Source organism: Corvus moneduloides, chromosome 13 (assembly GCF_009650955.1).
Source record: "Corvus moneduloides isolate bCorMon1 chromosome 13, bCorMon1.pri, whole genome shotgun sequence".
Lineage (NCBI taxonomy): Eukaryota > Metazoa > Chordata > Aves > Passeriformes > Corvidae > Corvus > Corvus moneduloides.
The window spans coordinates 5615977-5632310 of NC_045488.1; the positions used below are offsets into that span (position 1 = coordinate 5615977).

Below are 16334 nucleotides of genomic sequence, written 5' to 3' on the forward strand. Positions count from 1 at the left end.
TGGGACAGAATCCTGCTTGCTCAGCCCAGGGCTTCTGGCTAAGCCAGGATTTGTGGGTCCTGGTTCCTTTGGGTTTGGCGTGGTCACTTCTCCCTGCACGGTGGGTTGGGAGTGGGACCAGATGTCTCACTTACACCCGTCACGGGATGAGGACCCATTTTAAGTGATTCAGAATTTCCTGAATCCTCTGATGGACCCAATGACCATTTCAAGCAGCTGTTGCCCCAGCTCATCCTTGGGATGAGAGAGGTAGCAGAGTATTTTAAAATGGTGCCCCTTTGGGGCCACAGCTGTCTCCCCAGTCTGCTGTGGGAGCTGCAAGTCCCTCATCCCCCTGATGCTTGGGGAACATACTAGGTAAAAGCTGCCTTCCCTACACTGCTGTAGATAACAGTAACGTCACCAGATTTATTTGGGAGAGCAGCACCCTACAAAGAGATTTTGGTAAATCATTTTATGAAAATTTGTATTATATTAGTTTCTTCTCTGCTTAACCTTGCTTTGGCACCCAACAACCCCCCCCCCACCCCCCCCCAGAAGAAAGTTCAGTAACAGACTTGGAGGCATAAACAGGTTGGGGAGCTTTTTCTAAAGCAATTTAGCTTCCTCACAAGGGTGGATGGGGATATGGAGCGTGTTCCTCTGCCCATGTGCAGGGACGAGCTCAGGGCGAGGAGGAATCGAATCTCCAGTGAGCCATGGTTCAACCTGGAGGCTTGGTAGGGGCCCGAGATGAGCATTGTTACCTCTCTGATGAAGTGTTTGCCATGGACACGACTCCTTTTGTACAGTTTCCTCCCCAACATCTCAGCACCAGCCTGTTTCCATGAACCAGGCAGTGGTTCTTGAGGGAAGCTCCCAGGGGTACAGGTGCCTGGCTGGAGGATTGGGGTACTCGGATGGAACCTCACAGTGCAAGGGAACGGGACTTGGCATGGACGTAGCTCTGCCTGTTGTTTTTAAAAACATGCTTGAAAAAAAGCTGAAGGCTTGTGGCCTAATTAATCAATTGATTTTTATCGATTTTAAAATCAAGAGCAATTTTTCTTACACCAAGGTCCTGCAGTGTGGGATATTCCAGGCACTCTGTGACCTCACTGCAGTGCCACACACTCCACTCGTCCTCTAAGAGACTGAATCAGGTATGTGGGATTTTTGAACGAACAGGCTTGATTGGGGGAAAATCAGGGGAGAACATGACAGATGCCTCTGCTCCTTTGTCCTGGCAAGGGTTGTGTCTTTGACTGCGTGTCCTGGCTGCTCATATCAGGAATTTCCTGACTGGTGCCCGCAATCGAGTGGCTCTGAGCGTGTAAAATGCCCCGAGAGAGGTGCAGATGGCAGGACATCAGAGCAACAATGCTGGGACTGTAATTCCCGTTATCTGCCTGCAGCATGGCCATCTCGAGTGCCTCCTGGGACTCCTTCCCAGCTCCTCTCCCAGCTCCTCTCCCAGCAGCTGCCCTCAGGCTTTGCAGCCTGGTCCCTGCTTCCCACCCGGGTCTCAGAACACTCCTCTTTCCTCCGGCTGGTGAGGGACCAGCCCTGCTGAGCATCACAGCCAGATCAAAGTGCTGCCTTGATTCCTTCATGGCAGCTATAATCTGCTCCACGTTATCCTTTTTCTTATTCCTTGGGCTTTCCAAGACCTTTGTTTCAGTATTTTTTTTTTTTTTTTTAATTTTTAATTGCAGATATCTTCCCCGGACCATCTCTTGGACATTGTAGCCATGACCAGACCTTTTCCCTGGCTAGGTACATTAATTCAGGAGCTGCCTAGGTGGGAGACTGGTTCAGATCCCAGCACTGAATGCAAGCACAGCAATGTTTGCTATCTTCGTGACAGGGCTGTTTCTTTAGACCTCACTTGAACATGTTTTCACCTGAATTTTTTATCCCTGATGATTTGAGCAAACAGTTCTCAGTCATATGCTTGTCCCTACAGTTTGTTATCAGCCTTGTGGAGTTTATGGACAGGAATGGCTTCATCCTACCCTTGTCTCCACATGTCCACAGCATGGACAAGGTCAACACAAGCTTGAAGCCTACTACCACAGGCTGCTCTCCAGTGACGTCCAGTGAGCTGAGACCTTCACCTTTCATCACACAGCAGTCACTGCCCAAAAATTATTGTCCCACACACCTCTCCTTGACCCCCTTCCTGCTCCTCTTCCTGCAGGTTCCAGGGCCATGCTGACCCAAGTGCGGGATACAACCTTCCCTGTTCCACAGGGGTCCTCCTGCAAAGAAATACAGACAACAGATCAAAAGATGCTTCCAAGCACTTCCCAGGGTGGTGGGAACAAGGAGCTCTGCTTCAGGGAGCAACACTTTTGATGCTGGTGTGCCTGCATGGCTCAGGTGAGAGGCAAACTCCTCCTGGCTCTGCAGGGGCTGATATTTTCCTCCTGCAGCCCATCTCAGTGATGCCATGGTGGATGCTGGGCGCTCAAACCAACCCTGATGTCCCTCCCTGAAAGATGGCACTAGCACCTGGGCATTTACTCTGCAAGCTGGACCCTCTCCAACGTGTAGCTTTTGGGGTCTCTCTGCCAAGGGGCGCATGAACCTGCAGCTAAATTCCCAAGGCAGAGCATATAAACCCCTTTTCCCCGCCTCTCCCGTCAGAGCTTACACCCTGCTCTCTGCCCGGCACCGCTGCCGGAGCAGCTCTGCCCGCCCGGGGCTGGCTGCCTGTCAGAGGTGTGCAAAGTGGTCCTGCTGTCGGCAGATCTGCAGATCCTCCCGGACGGGAGGGGGGCTAGGAAAATGTCAGCTCATCATTTTCAGTGAGCGGGAGTGCTGTTCTGGTAAGAGGGAGCGGGGCGGCGCGAGCCTCAGCGCGGGCCTGCCGGATCGATACGGAGATCAGAGGCTCGAGTGGATGTCAGCGCTTGTGATGACTGAGCAGATATGGGACCACGGATCTCCCTCTGGTCATGCCTCCAGGGGTTGTGGTGTTTGCAGGCCTCAGGAGGCAAGCAGTGCGTTGGGCAGCCTGGGGTATGGGGTGACGAGGGGAGAAAGGCTGTCCCCAGGGGATGGCCAGCCCAAGAATGAGAGGTTAAAGGCAGCTCTGCAGGTGGGAAGAGTAGAACCACAAACCAAACAGCTGCCTTCACCTCTGTCTGTGGTCAGGAGCTCCTCAGGCACTTCCCTGCCCCACTCTTTTGTCTGGGATGAGTGTTTCTGTAGCAACTTGTGTCCCCGTGCAGAGGGCAGCTGGGATGGGGCAGATGGGAACTTGTGTTTAGTTTTCACCCAGTGCATGCCATGGAATTTCTGGAGGCCCTCAAAGGCCAGAGGAAACCCAGCCCCTGAGCCCCTGTGGGGCAGAGTTCTTACAGGAAGCACTGATTTCATTCTTCATGGAGATGCTTCTTGAAAGAGCAATTTGCCAGCATCCCTCACAGCAATAACAGCAAGGCCTCTGCTCGAGATACCATCTCTACACTCTGACAGCCCCATCACTCATGCCCTGCTCCTGCCTCCCTCTTCCACAGGGACAGGAGTGAGGGATGGAGGCAGTGTTGGAAGCAGGAACGATGTGTTCCCATCACGGGCAGCTCCCAGCTACTCCCGTCCTCTTTTGGGTCTGGCTGTGCAAGTGGTAGCGCTGCCCTTGCTGGGCATCATCTCCTCTCTGCCCATGCAGAGGTGAGGGGTGCTGGGTTTGAGCAGGGGAAGCAGGACCAGCTCTGGTGCTGGGTGAAGGCTGGTGACCCATCTGCCCTCTGTGGCAGGGACTTTGCTGTCGGAAGTCTCTTCCTCCAGTGAACCTGTCAATCCTGCTGGCAGCCAGCACCAGGAAGGATGAACAACTCCTCCCAGTTTCTTTCTCCTGCCTGTCTCCCACCTGCCCTCGGGCACCCAGCTGGATGCTCCTGCTCCTCCTATTCCCCTGCTTTGCCTGGCCACATTTCCTCAGTGAGAGCAGATTTATCTATTAGTGGCAGAGGAAGACGTGGCTTGGCACAAATCCTTCTCATCAGCTGCTGAAGCAGGGCCTGCCTGGCACCAGGTGGCAGAGTGGGTTGGGCAAGTCATGGGGGTGGGTGGGCTCCTGTGTCCCCCACACCCAGGAGAGCCGACCTGAGACACCCCCAACTTTCCATGGGTTAAACCTTGGCTTTGCAAGCAGAGGACAAAGCTGGTAACTGGATTGCAGGGAACCTGAAAACCTCTCTGACTGGGTTTGTGCTTTGGTAGTAGCTGTACTCTGCTCCAGGCCAGGGGATGACCCCATGGGGGACAGAGGGACAGGGTGCTCATGTGTGCAGCCCTGGCCAAGCAGTGCCACCCTGGCACCTCCAGGTGACAGTGGCTTCCTCCAGGTCCCAGTGCTGATCTACCAGAAAAGAGCCTTGCTGTGTTACAGGACTGCAGCGGGTCCCCAAGGTGGGTGTGTCCCCAGTCGTGACTGACCCTGTGGTGACATGCCAGGGAAGGCTGATGGCCTCACACCTGTTTCATATGTGATGGTGTGATTGATGTCAAGTTCCATGAAGAATCTGTGACCTAGCACCAGCTCCAGCACAAAGGAAGCCCTGGTGTCATCCTGGGCCCTGGTTTTGGACGTAGTGTGACATTCCCATCCATCCCCTGTGCTGCTGGGGGATGAGCCCATGTGCTGACTGAGCATTGTGGGGTGCCTGGTGTTCCCCATGGGCAGGGATATATGACATGGTGCCCTCCCCCAATGACTTCTGCAGTCTGGTCACCGGGCTGAGCCACAAGAATGGCATCTCTCTGATACAGGGGGAGGCAGGGAGTACAAAACATGCCTGTGTGTTTTCCTCTCTGGTGCTTCCCTATAGGTGCCTGAGGATGGGTGATGCTTCTCATGGGAATGGGAATCTACAAAATTCTCCCCTGTGCTCCACTTTTCCTGCAGTGCCAGGCACTCCAGTGACCTCTTTTGCTCCAGGTACTTCATTTCCATAATTCAGAAGCAGGTGGGGCTCAGGGAGAAACAGCCCTCCCACCTCGATATTTCTTCTTTAGCCCAATGCACCTGCTTCCCCTGGGGAGCCCGGGCAGGAGGAACCCTGGTGAAACTGCCTGGCACCCCAGAAGACCCCATGGGAGCAGGAATGATGCCCCAGAATGAGCAGCCCCTTGCACATCACTGCCATTCTCAGGGCTTCTGGCTGAGCAGCAGTGGGTGAGGACTTGCCCAAGCAGAAGCCCTCCCCGTGTCCCACTGGGACAGGCTCCCTGCCGAGGGCCATGGGTGCATGAATCCCAGTTGCAAATCCCTTCAGTGTGGTGAAGTTTTTTCCCTCTTTACCCCCAAATCCTGTCGCCTCTCCTCGAGCAGGATGATTCTGGGTGTGTAGCAGAGTCTGAAGGTGCTGTCTCAGCCAGCGCTGTCTCTCCTCCTTGTGCAAAGCCCTGTGCCTGGCAGAAGTAGACCCTTGAAATATTTGGAGTCCTACACCTGTAATTCCTCCCTTTGCCCGTGCTCCTGCCTGCAGCACCATCCCTTTATCGCTGTCTCTGTGCAGAGGAGCAGAGACATGAAACTATTGGGGAGAGGGGGAAAAAAAAAAAAAAAGGCATGCAGAAAAGCGCTGTGGAAAAGCAGAGCAAATTAAGCAGAGCTCTGATCTGCTTGGGTTTGTGCTTGCCAAAAATGCACCATGCATCTTAATTCGCTCTGCTGTTCAGCTCGCACTCACTGCTCTCCTGATGCCATTTCGGCGCTCTGAGCTCAGCCTTTTCAACACTTCAGTCTTCCTCTTTCAGGATTTTTTTTTTTTTTTTTTTTTTTTTTTGCATGTCTGATTGCAGAATCTGCTGCAGGAGGGAAGGGGAAGCCAGGGGAGGGAGGACGGGAGCCCCGACCCTGGGTGCTCCTGCCTGCGCTTCCCGGCAGCCAGCTGGGTCCCCAATGCATTTTTTAGGGGTTGGGGGGGGGTGCATCTTTTCTTGAAAGTCCTTCCTGGGTGCTCTTCAGTCGCTTTTTTCACACCCAGCCGTCTGATCTGCCTCTCGCTAGGATCCTCCAAAGAAGAAGAAGAAAAAAAAATTTAAATTGCTGTAATCCACACTGGCTTTTATTCTCTTCCAGTTCAGTTTAATCTCTCTTTCCTCTCCACCCTTATGTCCGGGTTGGGGGAGGAGGGGGGGAAACCCACCCAACAACCAAGCGAAAGGCAGCATCGTCCTCCAAAAGAGCTTGGGAAAGCAGGAGCCGAGCCAGAGCCCCTCTGCTCTCCCCCACCAAAAATTTAACCCCAGCTTCAACTTTTCCTCCGCTCCCGGGGCTGAGCTGGGCTCCAGCCGTGGGGTTTTTCCCCTCTCTCCCCCCCTCCTCCTACACTGGTTTAAGCGGAGAGGGAGGGGGGTGGGGAATCCTTTTTATTGCGGAGCCCGGCTCTCTTTGCAAGCCTTCCTCCTCCTCTTCCTCCTCCTCCTCCCCTGCTTTTTGTGCCCACCGCAGCAGGGCTGGCCAGGCCGGGGGAGGGAAGCGATGGGAAGGGGAGATCGCCCCCTCCTCTCCCTCTGTCTGTTTTTTTTGCAGGTGTGTCAATTTTAATTCTGCCCAGTAGGTGGGACTTGGTGACTTTCGCACCGTTTTTGTTATTTATTTATTTCCCCGGCTGCTTCTCTCCCTCCCTCCCCTCCCCTCCCTCCCTCCCCAGCCTCCCGTTGCGATCCTCCGGAGCGGCTGCGGGAGCGGCGGGCGGCCGGGCCGGCATGCATCCATCCCCGCCCGCGGCCGCGGCCGCTGCCCTAGCGGGAATTACAGCCTCTCCCAGCCAGCTGCCAGCATGATTTCATCTGCTGGAGGATTTTTGCATCTGATCGCTTGAGGTTTTGTTGTTGTTGTTTTTTTTTTTTTTCTTTTTCCTCCCTCTGTCTTTGTTTCCTTCCCCCTTTCCCCCCCTTCCCCTCCCTCCATCCCCCCTTTCCTCCTCCTCCTCTTTTTTAGAAGCAGCAATCGGAGATGGATGTCTCTCTTTGCCCTACCAAGTGCACTTTCTGGAGGGTATTTTTGCTCTGGAGCATTTGGGGAGACTATCTGCTTTCGGTGCTGGCTTGCCCTGCTAATTGTCTTTGCAGCAAGACAGACATCAATTGCAAGAAGCCGGATGATGGGAACCTCTTCCCTCTCTTGGAAGGGCAGGATTCAGGCAGCAGCAATGGCAACACGAGCATCAATATCACGGACATCTCAAGGAACATCACTTCCATGTAAGTGGGGTTCCCCCCGGGCTCCCCTCCCGCGGCAGGGTGCGGGCTGGGCTGCCCGTGCGGAGCTCAGGTGCCCCCGGCATCGCTGCGCTGTCTGGGCTCAGCCCGACTCCCCAGGCAGAGGATGCGGATCCGGCTTTTCCCTTACCCCATCCCCCCCAAAAAAACCATAAAAAGCCCAGCAACAGTTTGGCCAAGGCTTAAGAGGAATAAAGTAAATGAGATCTGATTCCTTAGCAGGAGAGAGAGCAGCAGGCAAAGATGCTAAAGCTGCTGCTTCCTTTAACTGTTTGCTTCTGCAAGGGGAACGGGGACGCCACAGCCACACACCGCCACATATTTACCCAAATTGGGCAAGAAAAGCAAGTTCTGAGCTGTTTTTTCTTTCTTGAGACTTTGGATCCGGTTAAAATATCATTAATTTTTACATCCTCACACCAGAAAAATACTCCCTGCCCTGGCTGAGTGTATCTGGGGATCTGCGGTTTTGCATTTTTAAGAGGAGGAAAAAAAACCAGGACAGTGAGATGTCCCTTAAGTAGCTTATTTAATTTGCATTGTTATAATTTTGTAACTCATCGTGGTGCCGCGATAGGATTTGTGCGTTTTAGGTTCGGGGTGGTGGCGGTGGGGAGAAGCATCGGAGCAGCGAGATATTTTTAGTTGAGCACTTTGCGTTTGTTTGCATGCTTGTTTATCTGGAAAATCAACTTGAAGTTGCATTATCCTTGTTTGGAGAGGCAGTTAGCAAAGCCCATGTTAATCTCATCAGTGTGGAGTCGAGAAAGGAATATATTTCCTTCTCCTGAATCCATCATGCTCTGTGTGTGTGTGAAAAAAAAAAAAAAAAAAAATTCCTCACTGCTTCCAATCTCTGCTCTTTATTTTCCAGTACATTTTTGGGTGAGATGAACTCTGAGCCATTTCATTATTCTAATGCTAATTGAAATGTGAGCATTTAGGGAAATGTAGCCCCCAGAGCAAGTTGCCAGTGGGAGTTGAGCAGAGAAGAGGTGGAATCCTTTATTCTGGCAGTTAAATGCAGCAAGGTTTGAAATGAGTAATGGAGGGTTATTATTTTTTTTTTTTTCACCTCGATGGCACGGTTGCATGGAGGGAGAGGGCTTTGGGTCTCCTCCTGAGGCTGTTTTATTTGGTCACAGTGCAGTTGCAGCAGAGCCATGGAGTAATCGCAGTGCCTCTTTCGCAGCTCTGCTCATCACGTTTGCTGGGTAAAGATGATGGGAGCTGCTTTCCCCGCTTGCTTACAGGTTGATGTGATGCTCAGGCAGGTTTTCAGCAGGTCACTGACCCTGAATCCCCAACTCTGCCTTCCCCCTGCCAGCAGACCTCCGTAAAAGCAGCAGGAATGGGGAAAGTAAATGGGGAAGCTAATGCAGCGCTCCCCTTCCAATTGCCCCATATTTATCCTGCATTGTCGTGCTGGAGTGTTTTCCCTGTGATGCTGGAGGGATGAGGGTGATGCTGGGGAAGTCAGAGAAACTCGTGTTTTTTCCCTGTGCTCGCTGTTTGTTGTGGTTTAGTTTTAACCCTTTGGGGGCCGAGGAGCAGGAGGAAAGGCTGGGAAGGTTTGGAAGCCACCAGCGTGAGCGAGTGTGCGTTGTCAGACGCACAGACATCTGAACTGCTGTGAGAGGTAGTATTACACGAGTGCTTTGTGCCCAGAAAATGTCTTTACTGCTTTGAAAATGAGAAATGCTGATAAGCAGTCCGTAAAAAGGAGAGGGGAAAATAAAATCCAAACGGACAACTCCAGAAAGAGATACTGGGTATTTTTTTTGGAAAGGAGCTTCTCTTGAGTTGGGGAAGGAGAAAAAGGTGTCAGTTTTTGCTGGAATTCGTAGGCATCTCTGCTTCACACTGAGCAAAGCACATTCCTTCACCCTCTGCATCGCTGCTGGACCCATGCCTCCCTTTTTGGGCTTGGGAGGGCTGAGGCACAGGACTGGCATGAACTCCAAAATGCTCTCAGGGGCTGAGACTGAGCACAAATGAAAACTTTCCACAAGGGTCTGTGCTTACTGGGAAGGCAGCAGTGGTTTGTAGTGGATGCTTATGGGAGCAGAGGGTTGATTTGTGTGGCAGGGATGCTTCCCAGCAAAGGAGCCGCTGCCGGGAGCCAGGGCTGAACCACCTTCACGCTCTTGTGCGGGAGGCATCAGGTCCTGCACCCTTTCAGGCTGATGTCAGGCCTCTCCTTGCCAGCCCTGACATCATGGATGTTGGGGTGAGGGTGCCTTGAAGCCCAGCCTGGTCATCGCTGAATCACTCCTGGCATGTGAGTCTGATTCAGCTGGGCGAGGATCAGTGTTTTCCCCCTGCTTGCCATGCTCACCGGGGGCTTGGCCTCATTAGGCATCTTGTGGGCAGCCAGTGGGCAAAAGCACCTTCTCCCACTGGGCTGGAGGCGAGCAGGGGAGGCTCAATCCTGTCCCTGTGGCTGGGGGATGCAGTGCCCCAGCTGGAACCTCCCCACAGGCCCTGGGGAAGGTGGTGGTCGCTGCTCCATCTTGTTGCTGGCGAAAAAGCAAATGGAGTGTGGGGTGGTGAAACAACCCTGCGACCAGGCACAGCCTTATTCACGTCCAAAACAGAGCTCAGCTTCCAAATCAGGGCTTGAGTGTTGCTGATGAAAGACTGCCAGCACTCATTCAGAGAGCTGGCTGAAAAAACCGATTTGAGCCATTTGGAGGGCTTGTCCATTTACCCCCTTGAGCCAGGGCAAGACCCCTCAGAGCCAGCCCAGCCCAACCCAGCGCTGGGGACTGAGCCATCAGGAGCTTTGGGTTATATCACTTCTTAGTGGCTGATGAGGCCCTGTGAGGCGAGGACAACAGAAGAGGAACAGGGGACACCCAGCCTGCAGTGCTGCTGAAGGAGGCTGGTGGGGCAGGCCAGCCCTGTGGATGCCCTCACGGTGGTGCCCCACCATCGAGCCTCCTGTTGCACCCCTCAGTGGAATGGCCTTTGCTTCAATTGCTGGTGCTTCTGGCTTCCCACACATCCTCCTTTTGGTAGAAGTCAGGGCTGGGTGGTTCCTGCCCTGGCTGGGCTGGAGGGGACAGTGACACACAACCTTCTTGCAAATCCAGGTGGTGCCAGGTCAATGGTCAGGCAGGAGAAAGGCAGGAGGTTCCTGCCCTGAGATGAACGAGGAGGTTAGGTTGGCTGATGTCCCTCTGCCCTTTCCCAGCATGCCCAGACAGCTACCCGATTTTGGGAGGCATCCCTGGAGATGTGACTCTGCACACAGATCCCTCTGAAGAGCTGCCAGCAGCCCTGTCTAGCCAGAGAGCCAGCTTGGACCTGGCTGAGAGGGCCCCAGTTTGGAGTCATGCTCTGCACTTCCCCCTCCCAGTTTCAGGAGAGGGCACCATGGGCTTAGGGTATGTCCATGCCATTGCTTTTCCTGCACACCTGGGTGGCCTTTGCTATGTCTCCAGCCACGTGTGACTTACAGGGACGCTCAAGCTCCCCCCAACCCATCCTCACCCCTGTGACATGGGGTTTTACTCACTGCAAGACCAGATGCACAGGCAGAGCTTTGATCCCAGGGCTGCTATGGCACAGAACCCCATCCACTCCCACGTGCCGAGCAGCTGGCGTGTTTGTCACTGTGGGTCCCCAGCCCTGGCACGGTGGGGGCAGCCGTGGGGCTGGCTGGCACATGGGGCAGCCATGGGGCTGGCTGGCACAGGGGGCAGCCAGGGGGCTGGCTGGCACAGGGGGCAGCCGTGGGGCTGGCTGGCACAGGGGGCAGCCAGGGGGCTGGCTGGCACAGGGGGCAGCCAGGGGGCTGGCTGGCTGGCACAGGGGGCAGCCGGGCTCGCCTGCGCTGCCACGTGTCGGGGTGACGGCGGGTGCTGCGTGCCAGGGGCGGGCCGGGCCGGGGACTCACCCCGCTGGCAGCGTGGGCAGCGCCTGCGTGCGCCGGCACCGTGCGTGGGGAAGGACAGACGGAGGAGTTTGCCATCTGGGCCTCCCTACTTCTCAGCTGTTGCTATGGCACTGCAGAGATGCTGCTAGGCAGGCGGTGGTGGCCTGCGTGTGTCACCCCTGGGCTCCCTTGAGGTAGGGAGATGTCCCCGGTATATAAGGCCTCACTCTTTACCCAGCCTCACCAGGGGAGAATTGGGGTTCTCATGGTAGAACACACTCGATGGCTGGATATTCAGGGTGTATCTGTGCAGCTCGCAGCTGCTTTCAACAAGGTGAGATGAATTCAGAGCAACCCAAGAGGAGGTGGCTCATTGTGGAGCACAGTGGGATGCAGGATTTTGGGGTCTCACCTGCAGGGGCAAGAGGAAACCTCTTGCTCCCCTCCGTAGACAAGAACAGCATCTTCATTCTTCCTTATCAGGCTATCCCACCAGTCTACGGCAGCATGCGCTCCATCCCGTGGGCCTGGCCGGGGGTGGGAGAGCCACGTCAGCGCTGGGAGCTGTGGGGGGACCGGCAGCGCAGCCCCCACTCGCTGCGCGGGAGCTGGGAGCATGCGGAGTGGGGGAGAGCGAGGGGGTGCTTGGAGCAGCAGCACCCCTTCCCTGCTGGTGCGGGGAGAGCCGAGACACTGGGAATGCTCGTGTGTGCCCACGTCTGGGAAGGAGGGAAGAAAGAAAGGGCAGGACTCTTCCTGGCAGGGCTGGAGGGAGCAGAACTTGCATTGGTGACCCAAGCAGCCGTGAGAAAGGCTCCTGTGATGCTCAGATTATTGACTGCTCTGCTTCAGACAACAGGCACAAACTTTTCCCCTCTCTGTGAATCAGCCATGTTGTGCCCAGTGTGCCTCGTGTACTACTATTCCCCCGGGATGAAGGGCTCTGCATTCCCAAAGCCTCCCATCTTCTGGTCCCAGAGGCTTTGGCTGCTCCAGAGACCATCCAAAAGGTCCCTAATTCAATCCAGCTTGGATTTGCAGGACCTTTGTTCATGCAGAGCATCTATCCTGAAGGATGTTAGGATGGGGGAGGCAGGTGCAGCACCAAGCTGTGAGGACAGAAAAGGGTCCAGAGATATTTGGGACAAGGAGTTGGGCTGAGATATATGGTCTTGATGCTCTAGAGGTGATTTAAGACAGGAGAACTGAGCCGTATCCTCCCTCTTTCCTGTGGGCTGGCTGTTGGCTCCTTGCCTTGCTCTTACTGTCTTTCTCTCTGCTGACCAGTCCTGGAGAGAGGCACTTTCCTGGCACAGGTGATGTCAGGTATTTCTTCAGGAAGGAGACAGTTTTGATGCCTGCCAGCACCTCCCAGACTTTTTCTGAGCCAAACATGGGGCCTGAGCTGCTGGCCTGACAGGAGGAGCTGGTGGCCCAGATGATTTCAGGGTGGATGTGGCATCTCCCATGTCCTTGTGTCCTGCAGGTTTTGGGGAAGTCTAAATTAGTTCTGACTGTAGGCTTGTCTCCTTATAATTGGAAAGGTGAGACAGAGGTGCTTCAGGTCTAGGACAGATGTTTAAAGGGAGTGAGGAGGAGCTGCCTTGCTGTCCTTGGAGGCTTGGAGAGGTGTTGCCTCTGGCTAAGGGCTTTTGTAGAGCTCAGGAAAAGCTTTCTGGGTCTGCTTTATATTATCAGCTCACCTCTGTGAAACAAAGCATCTTCATGTGCTGTGGAATGAGACTGCTCGAGGTCTCCCACAGCCCTGTGACCATCCATGCACTCAGCAATGCTGGGCCCTTTCAGGGAACTCCCCAAAGAGTCCCTGAGATGTCCCGTGGGATCACCTTTGGGGAGCCCTGGAGGTAGATGGAACTTAGTGGTGCTTCCCTGTGCCACCCTGGCACACCGGCTTGTCCTGCTCAGTGAAAAGCCCCTGCTTGGTGTTGTCCAGGAGTTTATGGCTGGATTTGGTGCATCCCATTTAGGGGGACTGCTGACAAGTGGGGAATAAACCAAGCCTTAAGCCTGCCAGGCTTCCAAAGTGAGTGTTACTAGTGCTTGTAACTCGGAGTGTCATTTACCGGGCTCTGTGCGATAGCAGTAGTTCAGTGTTTCCTGCAGAGGGGGTTCCGACAGGCTGTGTAGCTGCTTTCTAAGCAGCTGTGTTTGACAGCAGCCTGTGGGCTCTGGTCTGCCCCAAATCCTCCTGCTCTCCCCTCGGCACCAAGGGGCGTGCAGCAAAGCTGTCACCGAGGAGGTGCTGTGGGCGAGTTCGTCGCCCAGAGGCTGCACTTCGTGCCGCGGTTGGGCATCGCAGCACTTTGTGCCCACAGGAGGAGATGAGGGCCAGCAGCTCGCTCACCTCACGTGGTTCCCCAGGTTCCTTGAGAGCCGCGCATGCAGCGCCACGGCTGCAGCGCGCTGTCCCCGTTATCCCCCAAAGACGACACGCTCCGGACTGAGGCTGTGGGTGCAGGAGCGCTGGCAAACGAGCATGTTCCACATCCGTGGATGCTCCACAGCGCCCGGCCGAGCCTCCACCCTGTGCCCCGCTGGGGCGGCCGGAGCCCGGCTCGCTCTGCCCGGCGCATCCCGGCTCCTCCGCTCCGCTATTCCCGTCTAAAGGCGGCTGTGCCGCTAGAGGGCAAGCGGCAGCGCCAGACAGCCCGGCTCCGGGATGCGCGATGCGCGGGCACGGCCGGCTCGGAGCCGCACCGGAGCGGCGCGGGGTGCGGGAGCGCCGGGGCTGCGGGGGCTCGGGGGGCAGGGCACCGCCTGCTCGCTGTCACGCTGAAAGCCCTTTGCTCTGGGTGCCCGTGCTGCTGAACCCCTCTTGGGCCCTCACCTGCTCCCTAATTCGGCATCCCCATCCCTGCGTGGGCACCCACTGGTGTCGGGTGGTCCCCTAGGACCCGAGTGAGTTGCTGGGTCATGGCTTTCTTCTCTGTGCTGCTGCGGGAGAGTGTGGTCAGTGCACCCCCACCTACCCACAGCTCTTCCACCAGTGCTGCAAGATACAGCCCCAGTCTGTCTGTGAATTGAGGTGATTTGCAGCTTTTTGGCGGTATTGGCCCAACCGAAGCGGGTGCAGTGAGAACCTGTTGCTGGGCAAGAGGTGCCTGAGCGGGGTCATGACCTACCCTCTGAGACCAGCTTCTGGCTGTGATCCTACAAGGAAGCCTCTAATAGCTCTGTCCATTTTACTGGTGGGGAAGCTGAGGCACAGAACAGTGGTGGGACTGGCCTGCAAGAAGCAGAGTGAGGATGGAGGTCCCTTAGCCCAGCACTGGACAGGGTTTAGGGAGAGGCCAAGCATGGAGCAAGGGATAAACAAGGATGTTCTATTGGTCCTGCTTTGTTTAGCAGACATGAGAGAGGTCCATGGAGAAACCCGGAGGTAGTGGCAAGAAGACACAGACTGAGAGCTGTGTTTGGAGGCCTCCAGGGTAGGTGCAATATTCTTTGCTCCTTTGATTAAACCTCTGGATGGAGGTCAGAGAGCTAAAGAGGCCTTCTCCAAGGGGGGAAGGCTGAGAAGAGCCTGCTGTGAGACAGAGCAAGGGTGAGTGGGGGCAGGAATCTGGTCTTGGCCCTGTAACATCCTCTATGTGTGGCTCCTGGGATTGTCTCATTTTCCCTGGCAGCTGGGCCAAAGAGGGGCTGGTTATTTCCAAGGGCTGCCAGCATGATGGAAAGGCTGTGACACCCTGTGGTCCTGCAACGCAACAGCAAATGGATCCCCAGCACCATGGCAGGGGCAACATTTTGTTGGATACGTGTTGGGGAGTGGGTGATGGATTACGGGTTAGAGCCATGGAACAGCTCAGGGCCTGGGCTTAAGGGGGACTAAAATCTCTCTGGACTCCCCTTGGAGCACTGCACTGAAATCAGTGCTACTCCACCAACCCTGCTGTTCTGTGTCCCTGGGTACCCCCATCCTCCACATACCACCCGGCTTCCACACCCCAAGGGACTGGGGGCCTTCCATGTTTCCCTCTGTGTGAGACCTGGCCTGTGCTTGCCTGCAGGGTGGCACCAGGAGAACATGTGTTTTTAGCTTGTTTTCATGTGCTGTAGCAGTTGAGGAGCTGCAGGAGAAGCCAGAGCCATGTGCACAGCCAGCTTTCCTCCAGCTGCCACCCAGTGCTTTGGGATGGTGGATAATGGAGCCTGGTAGTGACCGTGCCCTTCCTGTACCCACATGTGACATCACTCCCAGCGTTGGTCTGCCTAAATAACAACTGCCTTTTTAATTAAAAACACAAGTCCCAGCAGTGGGGCAGAGAGGTCAGGAAGGGTTCCCAAGGGAGTTTGATAGCACAGATGTGCAACTCGAGGTGCTGTTCTTGACTACAGTGGTGTTGAAATGACAACTAAACCGTCTTGGGATCGCAGGGAAGGATGCAGGGGGATGCTGACCCAAGCGCTACCCGCCATGCAGCCTCTTGCCTGCAGCTCTCCTACAGCTCCGTGCTGGGCTCAGTTGTGCTGGGAAGGGGACAGGGCACTGGTGCCTTTGCTGGCTGCTCTGTGCTGTCCCTGGGGGACTGGGAAGTGGGTGGGAGCAGATGTGAACATGGTGCAATCCCCATCCTTCTGGGCTGTGCAAGGCTGTCCCTTAACTAGTTCTCACCAGGAGGTTCCCACTAAGAAATGTTAATGTGGAAATGCTCAAACAGATGCTGGGAATCTGAGCACTGCTGAGGACCCTGCATGCTCAGGGGTTTGCCAGGATAAATTAGGAACATGAATGTTCAGCTGAGCTGCAGCAATGCCAGGCTCTAACTCCTGACCCTGCCGGGACATGAAGCCACATGGGGGAGATCTCGGGTGCCTGCAGCTGCCGACTTTCCTTCTGCTCCTGGAGCAGCTCTGGCCTCATCCCCCATCCCATGCTCTCCATGGAAATGCTGTGCAGTGACCTGGGCTGGGAACAAGGAGTCCTGGCTCTCCAGCCTGTGATCCAGCTGTGCAAATGCTCCCTTGGGCTGCTTGCCCTCCTCCTGCCTGCTCTTAACCCAGGCAGACAAGGCCAGCTTGGGCATCCCTCGTGTTCCTCCCAGTACAGATGGGATTGCCTGTGGGGAGCTCTGTGACTTGTGTGGCTGGAAAAGTCTCTCTTGTCCTCAAAACTCTTTCCTCCAGGATGTGGACGGGTGTTCCTGGGGCAGTGAGGTGGGTCCTGGCTTTGTCTGTCTCATGCCTTGCTTGTGCTCTCCCAGCCAAAATATAA

At 55.3% G+C, this 16334-nt stretch overlaps 1 protein-coding gene across 3 annotated transcripts in view; it reads left to right on the forward strand.

The window, feature by feature from the left end:
* Nucleotides 1-6657: 6657 nt before the first annotated feature.
* NTRK3 (neurotrophic receptor tyrosine kinase 3) overlaps nucleotides 6658-16334 on the forward strand; it is a 219078-nt gene continuing 209401 nt past the window's right edge. Inside the window, exon 1 of one of the 3 annotated variants that reach the window (XM_032122343.1) lies at nucleotides 6658-7200. In XM_032122343.1, coding sequence (XP_031978234.1) covers nucleotides 6953-7200 — 248 coding nt within the window. In that variant the 5' untranslated portion in view covers nucleotides 6658-6952. The remainder of the gene's footprint in view (nucleotides 7201-16334) is intronic. The other 2 variants (XM_032122344.1, XM_032122346.1) reach the window with 2 other exon arrangements.